Source organism: Mustela erminea, chromosome 7, assembly GCF_009829155.1.
Source record: "Mustela erminea isolate mMusErm1 chromosome 7, mMusErm1.Pri, whole genome shotgun sequence".
In the NCBI taxonomy this organism is placed as follows: domain Eukaryota; kingdom Metazoa; phylum Chordata; class Mammalia; order Carnivora; family Mustelidae; genus Mustela; species Mustela erminea.
This window is the reverse complement of record NC_045620.1, coordinates 68,596,718-68,614,156: the sequence shown is the minus strand read 5'-3', so window position 1 is coordinate 68,614,156 and position 17,439 is coordinate 68,596,718. Positions and strand designations below refer to the sequence as shown.

The 17,439-nt window shown below is 35.8% G+C and overlaps 1 protein-coding gene across 3 annotated transcripts in view; it reads left to right on the top strand.

The window, feature by feature from the left end:
• The window catches only part of FBXO11 (F-box protein 11), an 88,818-nt gene that overhangs the window by 48,082 nt on the left and 23,297 nt on the right, over positions 1-17,439 (top strand). For 2 of the 3 annotated variants that reach the window (XM_032352043.1, XM_032352045.1), the window contains exons 2-6: positions 14,322-14,449; positions 14,586-14,667; positions 15,074-15,218; positions 16,518-16,647; positions 17,340-17,423. In XM_032352043.1, the coding sequence (XP_032207934.1) occupies positions 14,322-14,449; positions 14,586-14,667; positions 15,074-15,218; positions 16,518-16,647; positions 17,340-17,423 (569 nt within the window). The remainder of the gene's footprint in view (positions 1-14,321; positions 14,450-14,585; positions 14,668-15,073; positions 15,219-16,517; positions 16,648-17,339; positions 17,424-17,439) is intronic. The other variant, XM_032352044.1, reaches the window with a different exon arrangement.

Below are 17,439 nucleotides of genomic sequence, written 5' to 3'. Positions count from 1 at the left end.
ACTTATTTAGACATTAAAAATGAAAAACAGTTTATCCATTTCTCCTACCTCCCACCTGTGCCATGCCTTCTAGCAACTATCAATCTGTTCTCTGTATTTATGAGTTTGGCTTTTGGAAGTTTTTTTTTGTTTTTATGTTTTGGAGTTTTTTGTTTTTCTTTTAGATTCCACATGTAAGAGAAATCATACAGTGGTGGTTCTTTCTTCATCTGACTTATTTCACTTAGCATTAATGCCCCCAAGATTTATCTGTGTTATCAAATGGCACAACTTCATTCTTTTTTATGACTGAATAATATTCCATCGTGTGTATATACCACAGTTTCTTTATCTATTCTTCAGTCAGTGAACATTTAGGTTGTTTCCATATATTGGCTATTGTAAATAATGCTGCAGTGAACATTGGATGGGGGGAGTATGTATATCTTCTTTGTTAGTGTTTCTTCTTTTCTTCAGATAATACCCAGAAGTGGAATTATTGGATCATATAGTAGTTCTACTCTTAGTTTTTTCAGGAGCCTCTGTACTGTTTTCTGTAGTGGCTGTACCAGTTTACATTCCCACCAGAAGTGCACGAGGGGTCCCTTTTCTCTGCATCCTCACCACCACTTGTTATTTCTAGTCTTTTTGATAATAGCCATTGTATCAGGTATGAGTGATACCTCATTGTGCGTTTTTATTTTTTTAAGATTTATTTCTTTATTTTAGAGAGAGCAAGCAAGCAGGGAAGAAAGAAGAGAGGTAGAGGGAAAGAATCTCAGGCAGATTCCCTGCTGACTGCAGAGTCTGACAGGGGGCTCAATCCCATGGCCCTGAGATCATGATCTGAGCTGAAATCAAGGGTCAAACACTTAACTGACTGAGCCACCCAGGTGCTCCCCTCATGTGGTTTTTATTTGCATCTCCTAATTATTAGTAATGTTAACATCTTTTCATGTACCTGTTGCCCTTAATAAGTGTTTGGGGAAATGTCTGTTTTAATCAATATTTAATTCAAAAATTCCATTTTTGAATTAGAATTATTTGGGCTTCATTTTTGTTTTGCTTTTCAGTTGTAGGAGTTCTTTTATGTTTTGTACTCTTAGCCCTTTATCAGATACATGATTTGCAGATATTTTATTCTATTCAGTAGGTTGCCTTTTCATTTTGTTGATAGCTCCCTTTGCTGTGTAGAAGCTTTTTAGTTTGAGGTAGTCCCACTTGTTTATTTTTGCTTTTGGTGTCAGATCCAAAAATCATTGCCAGGACCTCTGTCAAGGAGTTTACTACCTATGTTTTCTTCTAGGAGTTCCAATGGTTTCAAGTTTTTAATCCATTTGAGTTTATTTTTGTGTCCAGTATAAGATTATGCATAGTCCAGTTTCATTTTTTTGCATACAAGCTGTCTAGTTTTTCCAACATCATTTATTGAAGAGCCTGTCCTTTCCCCATTTTATATTCTAAGCTCCTTTGTCATAAATTAATTGGCCTTATATGTGTGGGTTTATTTCTGGGCTTTCTGTTGATCTTTGTGTCTTTTTATTCCAATACAATACTGTTTTAATTACTTTATCTTTGTAATAAAGTTTGAAATCAGGGAGTATGATACCTTCAGCTTTGTTCTCCTCTCTCAGGAATCAGGCAGTGGGATGCCTGGGTGGCTCAGTGGGTTAAGCTTCTGCCTTTGGCTCAGGTCATGATCTCAGGGTCCTGGATTCAGGCCCGCATCAGGTTCTCTGCTCAGCAGGGAGCCTGCTTTCCTCCACCAGCACCACCACCACCACCACCACCACCACCACCCCCACCCCGTCTCTGCCTGCTTCTCTGCCTACTTGTGACCTCTCTCTTTTTGTAAAATAAATAAATAAAATCTTTAATTAAAAAAAAAAAAATCCAGCAGGGGATTTTATGCCTCCATAAAAATTTTAGAGTTGTTTGTTCTATTTCCGTGAAAAATGCCATTGAGATTATGAGAGGGATTGCATTAAATCTATATATTGCTTTGGGTAGTGTGGACACTTTTAACAGTGTTAATTTTTCCAATCCATGAGCACAGACTATCTTTCCATTTATTTGTGTCTTCTTCAGTTTTTTTTTGTTTTAAACTAATGTCCTACAGTTTTCAATATGCAGGTCTCTTACCTCCTTCATTAAATTTATTCCTGGGTATTTAATTCTTTTTGATGCTTTTGTAAATTGGACTTTTTAAAAAATTCTTTTTTTTTTTAATTTTTTATTTTTTATAAACATATATTTTTATCCCCAGGGGTACAGATCTGTGAATCACCAGGTTTACACACTTCACAGCATTCACCAAAGCACATACCCTCCCCAATGTCCATAACCCCACCCCCTTCTCCCTAAAAAATTCTCTTTTTAAGATTTATTTATTTTAGAGAGAAAGCACGAGTGGGAGGAAGAGAGGAAGAGGGAGTCTCAGGCAGGCTCCACGCTGAACACAGTCTGACAGCACTTGATCCCACAACCCCAAGATGTTTCTTCTTTTTTCTTGTTTTAATTTTGTAATAGTTCATTCTTCATGTATGCAGCATCTTTTTGTATATTGATTTTGTATCCTGCAACTTTACTGAATTTATTCTAACAGTTTTTTTATGGCTTTAGAGTCTTCTATATATAACATAATGTTGTCTGTAAATAGTGACAGCATTACTTCTTCCTTTCCAATTTGGATGCCTTTATTTGTCCTGCCTGATGGCTAGGATTTCCAATACTATGTTGAATAAAAGTAGAAAGAGTGAGATAACTGGTCTTTTTCCTGGTTTTAGAGGAAGAGCTTTTAGCTTTTCACCCTTGAGTATGTTAGCTATGGGCTTGTTGTATATGACCTTTACTCTGTTGAGGTATGTTTCCTCTATACTCACACTTTTGAGAGTTTTTATCATGCATGGATGTTGAATTTTTCGCATGCTCTTTCTTCATCTGTTGAGTTGATCATCTGATTTTTATCCTTTATTTTGTTAATGTGGTATATCTCATTGACTGATGTGCAGCTGTTGAGCCATCCTGCATTCCTGGAAAAATCCCACTTGATCAGGGTGTATGATCCCTTAATGTATTGTGGAATTCAGTTCCCTGATATTTAAGTTCATCAGGGATATTGGCCTATAATTTTCTTTTCTTGTGGCATCCTTATCTGTTTTTGCTATCAGAGTAATGTTTGCTATCAGGGTAATGTAAAATGAGTTTGGAAGTTTTCTCCTCTTCTGTTTTTGAAAGAGCTTGAGAAAGACAGTTCTTCTTTGAATGTTTGGTAGAATATAACAATAAGAACCCATCATAAAAGGAAGAAGACCTGTGAGTATGCTGCCTTGTAAGAGACTACTTTTCCAAAATAGGTATATCAGGCCACAAAACAAATCTTTTTTTTTTTTTCTGTAATAAATATTAGGTGTTTATTGTACAAAGTTTCTTGCCATTTTTACTACAGCAAAATTTTTTTTCTCTTTACTTTTTTTTTTTTTTTTTAAAGATTTTATTAATTTATTTGACAGAGAGAAATCACAAGTAGATGGAGAGGCAGGCAGAGAGAGAGAGAGGGAAGCAGGCTCCCTGCTGAGCAGAGAGCCCGATGCGGGACTCGATCCCAGGACCCTGAGATCATGACCTGAGACGAAGGCAGCGGCTTAACCCACTGAGCCACCCAGGCGCCCCTTTACTTTTTAAAAATTTTTTATTTTTTTTAATATACAATGTATTATTAGCCCCAGGGGTACAGGTCTGTGAATCACCAGGTTTACACACTTCACAGCACTCACCGTAGCCCATACCCTCCCCAGTGTCCATAACCCAACCACCCTGTCCTACCCACCTCCTCCCAGCAACCCTCTGTTTGTTTTGTGAGATGAAGGGTCTCTTACGGTCACAAAACAAATCTTTTTTTTTTTTTCCTTTTTTTAAAAGATTTATTTATTTATTTATTTGACAGAGAGAGAGAGAGAGATCACAAGTTGCTAGAGCAGCAGACGGGGGTGGGGGGGGGGAGCCGGCTCCCTGCTGAAATGTGAGGCTCGATCCCAGGACCCTGAGATAACCTGAGCCGAAGGCAGAAGCTGAACCCACTGAGCCACCCAGGTGTCCCCACAAAACAAATCTTAATAGAGGATTGAAATCATATCAGGCATCTTTTCCCACCATAGTAGTGTGAAACTAGAAAATGGTTTTTACAAAAAGACTGGAGAATTCATGAATTTGTGGATATTAAACAGTATGCTGCTGAACAACCAGTGGATCAAAGAAATTTTTAAAAATGCCTTGAAACAAATGAAAATGGAAATATGACAGATTTATGGGATGCAGCACAAGCAGTTCAGAGAGGGAAGTTTGTGGCAATAAATGCCTGCCTCTTTAGACAAGAGAAGTCTAAAACAATCTAACTTTATACCTCAAGGAAGTGAAAAAGCAACAAATGAAGTCCAAAGTTAGTACAAGGAAGGAAATAACAAAGATTAGAGCAGAAATTAATAAAATAGAGACAAAAAAGACAACAGAAGAGATTAAGAAAACTAAGAACTGGTTTTTTGAAAAAGTAAAATTGACAGGGACGTCTGGGTGGCTCAGTCAGTTAGGTGTCTGTCTTCGGCTCAGGTCATGATCCTACAGTCCTGGGATCAAGGCTCCTGCATCAGGCTTCCTGCTCAGCAGGGAGCTTGCTTCTCCCTTTGCCCTTCCTCCCTGCTTGTGTTCTCTCTGTCTCTATCAAATAAATAAATAAAATCTTGAAAAAAATAAAAAGATAAAATTGACAGACCTTTAGCTAGCATCACCAAGAAGGAGGAGTAAGGGCTCAAATAAAATCAGAGATAGGAAATGTTACAACTGATAGCACAGAAATACAAAGGATTAGAAGAGATTTGTTGTTGTTGTTGTTGTTGTTAGGATTGGAAGAGATTAGAATAGTTACTTGCCAACAAATTGGACAACCTTGAAGAAATGGATAAATTTTTAGAAATATGCAGCCTGAATCAATACTAAATCATGATGAAGTAGAAAATCTGAACAGATGAATTACTAGTAAGGAGGTTGAATCACTAATCAGAAAACTCCCAGTGAACAAAAGTCCAGGATCAGACTACTCCACTGGTGAATTCTCCTAAACATTCAAAGAATTAATGGTTGCTCTCTTTCACCAGTAACTCATATCGTGTGTGGCACATTCATTCATTTAGTCTTCATTTATTCAGCAAATATTTGTTGAACATACTTTATATCAGTCAGTTTATTTTAATTTTTTTTAAGATTTATTTTATATTTGAGAGAGAGCATGAGCAGGGGGAAGGGCAGAGGGAGAGAATCTCAAGTGGACTCCCCACTGAGTGCACAGAGCCCGAAGTGGGGTTCCACTTGGGGCTGGATTTTGCCACCCTGAGATCATGACCTGAGCCGAAATCAGGAATTGGACACGAACCTACTGAGCCGCCCAGGCACCCCTGTCAGTCAGTTTAGAATGAGTTGGTCTAAATTTCTTCTTTCAAAATGAAGTCCTGTTTGGGTTTTCAGTAAGTTTTTATAATATCAAGGAAGTGACTTCTAAAGATTATTATTCAGTGGTCAGTGTATAAATATATTTTCTTTGACCAGTCTTAGATAATCCCTATAGTTGATGTTGTAGTGGAAGTTTAGCAGAAATGTATGTATGTGTGTAAATAATAACTGAATACATTAATTTAAGTATGTAATAGTATTTTGAATAATTATAGTTTTTTTTAAAGATTTTATTTATTTATTTGACAGAGAGAGATCACAAGTAGGCAGAGAGGCAGGCAGAGAGAGAGAGAGGAGGAAGCAGGCTCCCTGCCGAGCAGAGAGCCCATGCGGGACTCGATCCCAGGACCCTGAGATCATGACCCGAGCCGAAGGCAGCGGCTTAACCCACTGAGCCACCCAGGCGCCCCTGAATAATTATAGTTTTTAAAGTTTCTAAGTATATGGTTAGAAACACCTGATTATAGCAAGTCATGCTTTTAAAAAGCAGTGTTTTATTATGACTTTATTTCTGGATTCCCTACCTTAAAATATTGAAGAAAAAAATTTAGGTAAAACATTTAAGTTAAAAAACATTTAAAATGAAATTTGTCTTCATTTCCGTTTATTCAGTGGATCTTTTTTAGTAGTTGGAAAAAGCTGTAGTAGTTCCCAACTGTGTTAGAAACAGTTGTCAAGTGTGGTTCTTTACAACGTGAGACTGGGAGCTGTTTCTAAACACACAGTTACTAGCACAGATTTGCTTAAGTTTCCAATCTCATCTGTGGCTATGGGTAAGTAATGTGGAATATGTATAATATTTGTGGAGAAAAAAACTATTATAAATTAAATTCCATAAACTCTAACTTCAGGTTACTATATAACCTAAAGGACTTTGAGCCCCAGCCAAGCAGTAGTATGTGCAGTAGTACATAGTAGTAGTTTTTTGTAAGCCTTTAAGATAGTTAAGTATATAAAAATTAAGGTGTTCGTCTAGCTTCAGAATGTATATTAAGTCTGTTCTTTTGTTGAAATGAATCCTTCTACAAAATTTTGATCATATTTAGTGTCCTGGAGTTCAAAGATTATTTTTCAGTTAAAGAAGTGTGCTTATTTTCTAGACAGCTTTACTTAAACCTTAGCTCCTATTAATAGTGAAGACTCTGGTGTATTTGTATAGGGTTTACAGTAAAACCTAAAAAGAATTAAAAATGGAAACGTGTGTGTGTATTTGTATAGCATCCCTTTAAATTGCATGGTACTATCTTTTAGAGCACTGAAAAGGGTTTTTTGTTGTTGTTTAAGATTTTATTTTTGAGTAACTCTACACCTATAGTGGGGCTCACACTCACAACCCTGAGATCAAGCGTCGTGTGGTCTGCTCACTGAGCCAGCCAAGGTGCCCTAGAGCACTGATAAGGTCTTAATAAAAGTGTATGTTTATCCCTGATTTTTTAAAATATAGAATATTAAGAAATAAATTAAAAATGACATATGTGCAGGTGCCTGGCTGGCTCAGTTGAAAGAGCATGTGACTAGATAGATAGATTTCAAAGAGCATTTTTTTTTTGAAAGATTTTGTTTATTTATTTGTCAGATAGCATAAGCAGGAGTAAGGGCATAGGGAGAAGCAGGCTTCATGCTCAGCAAGGAGCCTGATGTGATGTCCTTGTTCCAGGACCCTGAGATCATGACCTGAGCCAAAAGCAGATGCTTAACTGACTGAGCCACCCAGATGTCCCTGAGAGCCTGTAACACTTGATCCCTGGGTCATGAGTTCCGGCCCTACACTGGATATATAGAGATTACTAAAAAAATAAATAACTTAAAAAATTACATGGATCACATTCTCTTTCTACTTAGATATCGCTGGCTGAGTGTTTCCTAACTGAAAATTACATTTTCTTAAGTTATGGTTGAAATTGAGCATTTTTGGTATTGAGAATTATTTTTTATTAGTCTTAGATTACAGCTTGGCATCTAAATATTGGCATTCTAATATTAGATGTAAAGGTGAAACTAAAAGTTAAAATAAATTAACAAAATGTTATTTTGAGGACTTACTTTTAGACTTTGTTGTTGGAACAAACCCATAACTATACTTTATGATTTCTTGATTCTTGGATTAGAGCTAGTTTGACAGTTAACATTAACCATTCATTTTATTCATTGTCTCATTTATTTATTTAACAGTTTTCTGTTTGCTTGCTTCATATGTGCCAAATCTATCTTGGGGAATGCTTCTCCATAATTACAGCAGGGAACAAAAAATAATGGATGTGCATGTAATTGAGCATATGGAGTTGGAGGTAGAAGGAAATGAAGCAGTACCTGTCCATGTTTTTGTTTTCTGTAAAGTAGTATGTAAGGTCATCATAGTTCACTGCTAGTGATGGTTCCTAGGAAAGATTCCTTGAATTGAATAAAACTAAAGTATTCTCCTTAGATGTGAATCCACATTTATTGAGTACTTAATGGACAACAAAGTAGACACTGCGGAAGAATATAAACAAGAGGCTTTGGTGCACCTGAGTGGCTCAGTCGGTTAAGTGTTCTTGATTTTGGCTCAGGTCGTGATACCAGGGTCCTGGGATTGATCCCCCTGTCGAACCCTGTGTCAGAACTCTATTCAGCAGAAAGTCTGTTTGAGATTCTCTCCTCCCTCGGCCCCTCCTTTGCTCTGTCTCTCAAATAAATAAATCTTAAAAAAATTTAAAAGGAGGCCTTGCCCTCAGGGCTTGTATTTTTGTTAGGAAAATACGGCATAAACCAAAAAAGTAAGTAACAAGATAAGGCAGCTATGACATACAATATTACAAATTATTATACAATTCTACAGGAATTCAGAAAATAAAAAGAACACTAATGACTAGATTTTTTTTTTAAATCCTTCTCCTTTGCTTCTTAAAATAGTGGCCAAGTGATCTTTTCAGAATAACCACATTTTTAAATACCTTCTAGCACTTTAACTTACTCTTAGAACAATCAGTGGTAACTTATTATGAGAACTGTATTTCTATTTAGCATATTCTATTTCTATTTAGCATAGATTCTTTACCTCAGCGCAAGTAAGAATTTAATACATTTCTTCTAGATCTGAGCTTTGAGTGCTTCAGTACAGGACAGTGTTTACAAATGGGAAATTGAGGTTATGAGGGCATTATACAATTCAAATTATGTAGTTTCGTGTATTTGTTTGGTGTGAACTTCATGTTGCAGCTGAGTTAACTAACACCTTTTCTTTCCATTAGTACCTCTTAATTCCTTCCTTTTCAGTCTTTAATATTTGTTGTGTTGATGGTGAGAAGGAAAGGATTCTGGGGTGGGTGAGTGAGGTAGGTATCTCTAATAATAAGATCTATAGATTTTAAGTAAGAATTGGAGTGGGGTGAGAGAGAGAGCATTGTAAAGGATGAAAAGTTTTGAGAATATACTTCTGAGTATTACAGAAGCTGCCTGCAACATTATAAACCAAGCTGATAAAGATAAATCATCCCCACATGCATACACACTACAAACATACGGAAATGTAACACAAAACAAGAGCAAAACTGTAAATACATAGCTAAGCTCTAAAGAAGGAAAGAAGAGAAGGAAACCAGAAATGAGAGAAGTCAAATCAAAGCAGTAAGTGGGAGTTGGTGCTACTGTATAAAATAGCGCAGAGATCTTTTGGTCCTGGGATATATCTCCTAAGGGATCTAGGGCGGAGTTTTAGTGCATATATAGGGATAGGAGATACGTGGTCTTGGTTCTTTTCAAAATAGAGCTAGCACTAAAACCCAGGCATACGGCCTAGAACCTGAAACAGAGTCTGTAATTGTGCAAAAACTTAAGTGACCAGTGATAATCTAAAAAAGAATATAAAGTAAGCTTGTGTAAAATTTTAAAATAATTTTAAAAAGGGAGATGAGGCATGATGATATAATAGGCCTATTTTAAAAAGAAACAGTAAGACTTGAAAAAAGAAAAATCAACTTTCAGAAGCCTGCCTCTCTGCCTATTTGTGATCTATCTCTCTGTCAAATAAATAAATAAAATCTTTTAAAAAATAAAAGATTTTTGGGGCGCCTGGGTGGCTCAGTGGGTTAAGCCGCTACCTTTGGCTCAGGTCATGATCTCAGAGTCCTGGGATCGAGCCCTGCATCGGGCTCTCTGCTCAGCGGGGAACCTGCTTCCTCCTCTCTCTCTCTCTCTCTCTCTCTCTCTCTCTCTCTGCCTGCCTCTCTGCCTACTTGTGATCTCTCTGTCAAATAAATAAATAAAATCTTTTAAATAAATAAATAATTTGACAGAGCACAAGAGGGGGAATGATAGGCAGAGGGAGAAGCAGGCTCTCCCCATTGAGCAAGGAGTCCAGTGCAGGACTGAGTCCTGGACCTAGGACCTAGGACCCCAGGAACATGACCTAAGCTGAAGGCAGATGCTTGGAGTCCCCAAAATCTTTTTTTTAAAAAAAAGGAAAGAAAATCTAGCAACAAATGGTTAAGAACTAAATCTAAAATGTAATCTAAAAGTAAAAAGTTGAAAATACAAGATTGAAAAATACTAGGCTGACATAAAACACAACAAAAAGCTGTTAGGAAAATACTATCAGGCAAAAATAGATTTATTTTATTTTATTTATTTAATAGAGAGCAGGAGCAGAAGGGGATAGAGAATCTCAGGCAGGCTCCACACACAGCGTGGAGCCCAGCTTGGAGCTCAGGCTCACAACACTATATCATGACCTGAGCTGAAACCAAGAGTTGGACACTTAACCAACTGACTGAGCCATCCAGGCAGCCCTCAGGGAAAAATAGATTTTTAAGGCAAAGCATTATTAAGGATAAAGAGAACCATTGCTTAATGATGAAATAATTTACCAGGAGTAAGTAATAAAGTGTACAAAGCAAAATTTTACATATTACAAATAAAAGACTACCTAAAGATATAGTGAGAGATTTTCACACGTTTTATTCAGAAGCTAATAAATCAGATCATCACTACCACCATCCCCAACAAAAGTAAACACATGAATTTTGTGAACAACACAGTTAACAGACTTGATCTTTTAGATGCGTTTAAACTTTAAAAAATAGAACGTAGATGTTCCATTCAAGCACACACGAAACAGAAATTAACCACATACTAAACTATGAAGGGATGATACCACAAATAGGCATATCACATTGGGTACAGTACGGTTCATAGAAAACTTGCTTGGTTTTCCAAGTTTCATTTGAAAGTGGTGTTAGTAGAATAATATTTAAATGAAATAATAGCAAAAACATTTATTGAACACTCAAATAAGCCAGGCACACTGCTGAGTGTTTTGCATGTGTTACTCTATTTAAATCCCTTCAGCCGCCCTGTGAATTACAAGGTACTGTTGTCTTTAGTAGATGAGAGAAATTAGGTTTAAAAATTAAGCCTAATTAAACAAATTAAGCCCAAGGTCTGCTATTGGGTAAAAACCTCTCTTTTTTAATATTACACTGCTTTAAACCCCACATTTTAAAAAACATCTTTGTTATTGTAAAATACAGCCAGGTAGAGAAACTCCTAATTAAACAGACAAAGAGGTTATTGAATCATTATTAAGGCATTGAATTATTTCTAAAGTTGGTATTTTAATACCAACAGGTCAAGGAATAGAACTTTGCTGGCCACTGCAATACCCTTTTGAGTGCCCATTCCAATTATAATCCTTTTCTTTCCCTCACAAAGAAGTAGTTTTATGATTTCTTTTTGTTTTTTTGTTATAATTTTAATAACAGAGCGTACATTCTCAAGCAGTATGCTTTAGATTTGTTTATTTCTCCCTCACTGTTTTCCCCATGCAGTTTATTTGTTGAAACTGTTAACAGTTTGACCATTTAGAGTTTCTTACAGGTTTGATCATTTTCAGATTAGGTATTTTGGCAAAACTTGGTGAGTGCTGTTGTGTTCTTTCATCAGGAAATCAGTTATGTCTGGTTGTTTTTCTTTTTGTGATATTAGGAGCTATTGATTTTCAGTGGTTAAATCCATTAACTTTAAAGATTGCTGATTTTTATTATTTCTTCATTTATTAGTGAAATGTTTCTCTAGAGAAACTTCATCTCAGCTAATACTTGATTACCTCGTGGCTCAATTTATATAAGAGAGGAAGAATAAATGTTTACTTCCTGTTTTTAACATTTTTTTTTTAAGTGTCATTACTCATGGATTTAAATACATTTTTTTGAGTTCATTTATTCTTATGGATGCTCAAATTATCCCATCTTTGGCCAGTAGGAGCCTCTTCAAGTTAGCTTCCTGCCATCATGGAATTTACATATTTTAGTAAATATATGTATTTATGAGCATATTTATGTAGCTTCAAAACACACACTAAACACATTGTGCTGTATATTTTGGGTTTTAATACTTACTATATATTAGCAGCAGTTCCTTATCAGTCTGTATAGAACTGCTTTATATTTTGTCTATTTGTCTAGACCACATAATAGTCTGTTGAATTTATTTAATAGTTACTAATGAACATTTTGATTGTTATCCTGCAATATTATAAACAGTACTATAGTAAATATCCTGGTACGTAGTACTTTGCCCACATGCGTGTAGTACTTTGCCCACATGCGTGAATGTAGTTACAGAATCAATTCCCAGAAATGGAAACGCTAAGTAATAATGGCTCTTCCAAATTGCTGTCCTTAAAGCAATTAGAAACTTTTTTCCCCTCATATTATCCTTTGATGATACTAGAATGTGATCATACTTTTTGATCTTTGATAGCCTGCTACATAAAAAATCTCATTGTAGTTTTTATTAGCATTTAAACTTGATTCTGAGTTGTCTTTTTTTATCCTTGGCCTAATTCTCTATTGGATTATTCATCTTTTCCACACCAATTCATAGACATGCAGGTATAATAAGGAAATTAGTTTTCTATGATATGTATTGCAAATATTTTTTCCTTATTATGTTGCTCCTTTAATTATGTTTACAGTGTTTCTAAGCAGAATTTTAAAACCTTTTTTTATATTACTCAAATCTATTAGGTTTTTTTTTTTTGGTACTATTTATACTTAGAAGAAGAGTAAAAGTATAGTACACAGAAGGTTCTTTTCCTTTAGATTGCCTTTCAGAATTGGCCAGTTAGTTTCTTGTCCCAGCCTGCCTTCTAACGCTTTAGTGTGTATTTTCTACCAAAAAAAAAAAGAAAAAAGAAACTCTGAATCACTGTACTACAGCTGTTAAAATCAGAAAATTAACATTGACACATTACTGCCTTCTAATCCTTTGACCCCCATTCAAGTTTCACTGATTGCCCTAAGAGCAACCTTTTAGCAAAAGGATCCGGTTCAGAACCATATGTTGCATTTAGTTGTTTTACCTTTTCTATGTTCTTCATCCTGGAACAGTTCCTTAGACTTTGCTTGACTTTCAAGACTTTGACAGTTTTGAAGGTTATTAAAGCAAATTAGAAAAAACTTAAGTTTGTCTGAATTTTCTTCAAATTAGATTTAGGTTATATATCTTTACATTTAGGTTATATAAGCCAGAAGTGATGCGGGCTTCCATTACTCTCTTTAATTATTTGACAAATCCCCCTATTGTATTCAGCCAGTCTTCTAGTTCCATCATCCCTTCTTCTTTGTGATGTCCTTCTCTCCCTACTCTTGCTCTGACTCTCCATTTTAGGCCGCTCTCCCACCTACCTACACCCCACAGACTTCTCTTACTCTTCTTGAGCTCCAGCACTTTTTGCCACAGTTTGAGTCTATGCACTGTCTGCATAGATAACCTTTTCGTCCTACTTGATGTCTGATACCCTGCACTGAGCTGTCCCTCTCTATGGACACTCTCCTCACCCTGCTTTGATTCTGACACCTCTTGCAAGACTACCGTTTCCACCCCTACTTGGACTGTAACCATTGTGGTAGGAAGTCTTCCATTCCCATCGTCAAGTGAACATGCTCCTCACCTTTTTTTAAATGCCTTCCAAAATTTGTGTTATACGTCTTCTCCACTTTAACACTATAAAAAATAATTTTCATTTTCTTTTATTGATTTGACTTTTTTGTATTTATACATGTTCTGGGGCACCTGGGTGGCTCAGTCATTTGGGCGGCTGACTTGGTTTCAGCAGCTGGCTTTTGATTTCAGCTCAGGTCGTAATCTTGGGGTCCTAGGATCCAGCCCTGTCTTGGGCTCTGTACTCAGAGTTCGCTTCAAGATTCTCTCTCCCTCTGCCCCTCCCCCTGCTCATTCACTCACTCTCAAATAAATCAATAAATTAAAAAAATATATATATATGTATATATATGTTCTACTTTGAAATTTATTGTGAAGTAAGAATTGAAGTGCAGCATTTCTTTGAGATGTTTATCCAGTTGGCTGGAATTTTATTTATTTGACAGAGAGAGAGTACAAACAGGGGAAGAAGGAAAGGGAGAAGCTGGCTCCCTACTCAGCAGGGAGCCCTATGTGGGGCTTGATCCCAGGACCCTGGGATCATGACCTGAGCGGAAGGCAGCCGCTTACCGACTGAGCCATGGGTGCACCCCAGTTATATCTCAGGGCACCTGGGTGATTCAGTTGGTTAAGCATCTACCTTCAGCTCAGGTCATGATCCCAGAGTCCTGGGATCAAGCCCCACATAGGGCTCCCTGCTGAGTAGGGAGCCAGATTCTCCCTCTGCCTGCCACCGCCCCCGCCCCATGTCATTATCCCTTGTTATCTCTCCCCCTCTCTCAGGTTAAAAAAAAAAGTCGTATCTACCTCCTCTCCCCCTAAAACATTTATGAAGTTTCTTAAAAGCATATTGCATCTTAGAGTTTTTTGTTTTTTGTTTAAATGGGTGTCATTTTTCGTGTTGCTTTTGTTTATAACAGATGATGATGTACCTGCAGATATGGTTGCTGAAGAATCAGGTCCTGGTGCACAAAATAGTCCATACCAACTTCGTAGAAAAACTCTTTTGCCAAAAAGAACAGCCTGTCCTACAAAGAGCAGTATGGAGGTAAATTAAAAGTAACTGCTTTTCTTTTAGTAATGAGAGAATTGTTAGAAAGGGAAATGTCACCATTTTTTAAAAAAAACAATGCTTATGTATGGTAAAAATATTTGCTTAATTAGTTTTCATTTTGTTTTTGAAGGGTGCCTCAACTTCAACTACAGAAAACTTTGGTCATCGTGCAAAACGCGCAAGAGTATCTGGAAAATCACAAGATCTGTCAGGTATTTCCTTTGAGAACACTACGGGTTGTGTTAAATCTTTTTAATTTTGTTGGATACGAAAAAATTAAATATATTTTAGTGGTGCATTTGGAATTGAGAAGATGATATTATAGAATAAGCATGAGAACCCTGAGCTCTCACTCTTTTTTTGACTTTATTGCTTAAAAGTACATTTTATTAACCAGTTTCTGAAATGGTACGTAACAGCTAAAAGAAAGAATACTTAAGTTAGGACAGAAGAACGTTAATGTGTGTGTTATTTATCAAAGCAAAATGTTTATAAAATGATTGTCATCAAAAAATCTATTGATTAGATAAAATGAAAATTATGTTCTTTAAATAGTGAGAGACTTGTTGCTAGCACAACAAATAGACTGTTATATTCTGTTCGCTAATCTCTTTATAGCAGCACCCGCTGAACAGTATCTTCAGGAGAAACTACCAGATGAAGTGGTTCTAAAAATCTTCTCTTACTTGCTGGAACAGGATCTTTGTAGAGCCGCTTGTGTGTGTAAACGCTTCAGTGAGCTCGCTAATGATCCAATTTTGTGGTAAGTGAAATTTTATTTTATTATCTTGAGATATATTATTTGCCAACCCAAATGCTAAAAGATGGTAGGGAAGTTGAAATAACGAGTTGGTCGTTCTAGTTGGAATAAAATTAGAACGCTTATAAATTCCAAGTTACCTATTTATCACAATGTAGGTGGTTGGTCCAAGCAGCATTTATAAAATAATAAATGAAGTACTTTCTGTGCTACTTATCAGTTGACTAGCAACTGAGTGGTTGTGGGAAATGTTTTTCATTTAAATTTAAGCTTTTTAGAAACAGAACTATGTCTAATTTAAAACAGGTAATTCAATCTGATAGTTTACTGTGAAAGTAAATTTTGATACATCACTTCTGGAAAATAGCTTGACAGTTGTATTCATGAACCTTAAAATATGCATGCCCTTTGGCGTACATTACTCCACGTCTGGAAATTTTTTTGCCTTAGGTCCAAATTTTTTGTAATAGCATGGTTATTAGTGGGAGGAAATTAGAAATAATCTAAATGTCCAGCAATATGGGAATGTACTAACAATGTAATTTCTACTTGAAGGGTGGTAATAAAGGCATTTAACAGTAATTTTTACAGAGCTGTTAGTAACATGGGAAAATGCTGTGTTCTAAAAAAGTTTTTGAAAAGAGCAGAATACAACATTTTAGATGTTATATAATCACAATTCTAATAAATGAAACTATCTATAGATAACAAGACTGGAAGGAAACACTGTTTTGTACAGGAAGTGATAATAGTTCCTATGACTACATTTCTGAGATTTAATGGTTTTTGATAACAGGATGTAAATGAACTGAAGATACATGAAGAGTTGGGTGCCTGGGTGGCTCAGTTGGTTAAGCAGCTCCCTTCAGATCAGGTCATGATCCCAGAGTGATCGATTTATGCATCAGGCTCCTAGCTCCATGGAGAGTCTGCTTCTCCCTCTCACCTTTTACCCTCTCATGCTCTCTCTCACTGTCTCTTTCAAATAAATAAATAAAATCTTTAAAAATATATATATGAAGAGCCCAAAGTATTCTATTGAAAGTCATTCTTTGTGTATGAGCCTTTCACAGTATGGGTGGCCTTTTTTCCCCCCTAAATAAATTTTGAAGAATTGACACTTTATTTTGGGAAATGGACTATTTTTTATTATATGTAGTTACATTGTTTTTAGCAAAAAACTATTTTACAGTTAAAATTTTGCCTTTTTAGATTCTTACATGTTTTTGAAACATCAGGTAATTTTTTTAGTTGTTTAAAGTACTTTTTATGAAGAAATCTTTCATTCCTTTCCTCCAACAGGAAACGATTATACATGGAAGTTTTTGAATATACTCGCCCTATGATGCATCCTGAACCTGGCAAATTCTACCAGATTAATCCAGAAGAATATGAACACCCAAATCCCTGGAAAGAGAGTTTCCAGCAGTTGGTATGAACTATAAATAGAACATACTGATTTATATTCATAAATAAAAGTTTCTTTTAAAAAAAATTAAACTCAAGAATAGGTTTCAGGCCAGTGAAAATAACCAGTCAACCAAATGTTCAACAATTCTTTCACTACTAATGTATTTATTAATAATTTAAGCAGTGGCAATAAGCATCAGTAGCCTGAGAGCAGTTAAACTTTTTATGGGTCTGTTTGAACCTTTCTTAAATTATTAGTGTTCAGTAGTTGTTTTAATTTTTATATGGTCCTTTATGAGTAGTTCTCAACTGGGGGTGATTTTGCTCCACAGGGGACATTTGGCAATGTCTGGAAACATTTTTTGTTGTCACACTGGAGAAGAGGATTCTACTGATATCTAGTGGGTAGAGGCCGGGGATGCTGCTTAACATCTTACAGTGATGCACAGAACAACCCCCAACAAAGAATTACTGTCCCAAAATATCAGTAGTGCTGACATTAACAAATTTTGTCCTTTCTTACTGGATATTAAGTCATAAGCTGTTTCAGATTTTAAATTGTACTGTGCAATAGAAAATTAGTTAGAATAAATGATAATTGTTTTCAGTATTTAATAAAAAGTATACAGTATTAATTTAGAATATGTTTACATTAGTAGTCAATGTTTGTTTCTGGTTTTTTGTTTTTTGTTTTTTGTTTTTTTAACATTTTAGTATAAAGGTGCACATGTAAAGCCAGGATTTGCTGAACATTTCTACAGTAATCCTGCAAGATATAAAGGAAGAGAAAATATGTTGGTATGTTTGATTTGTA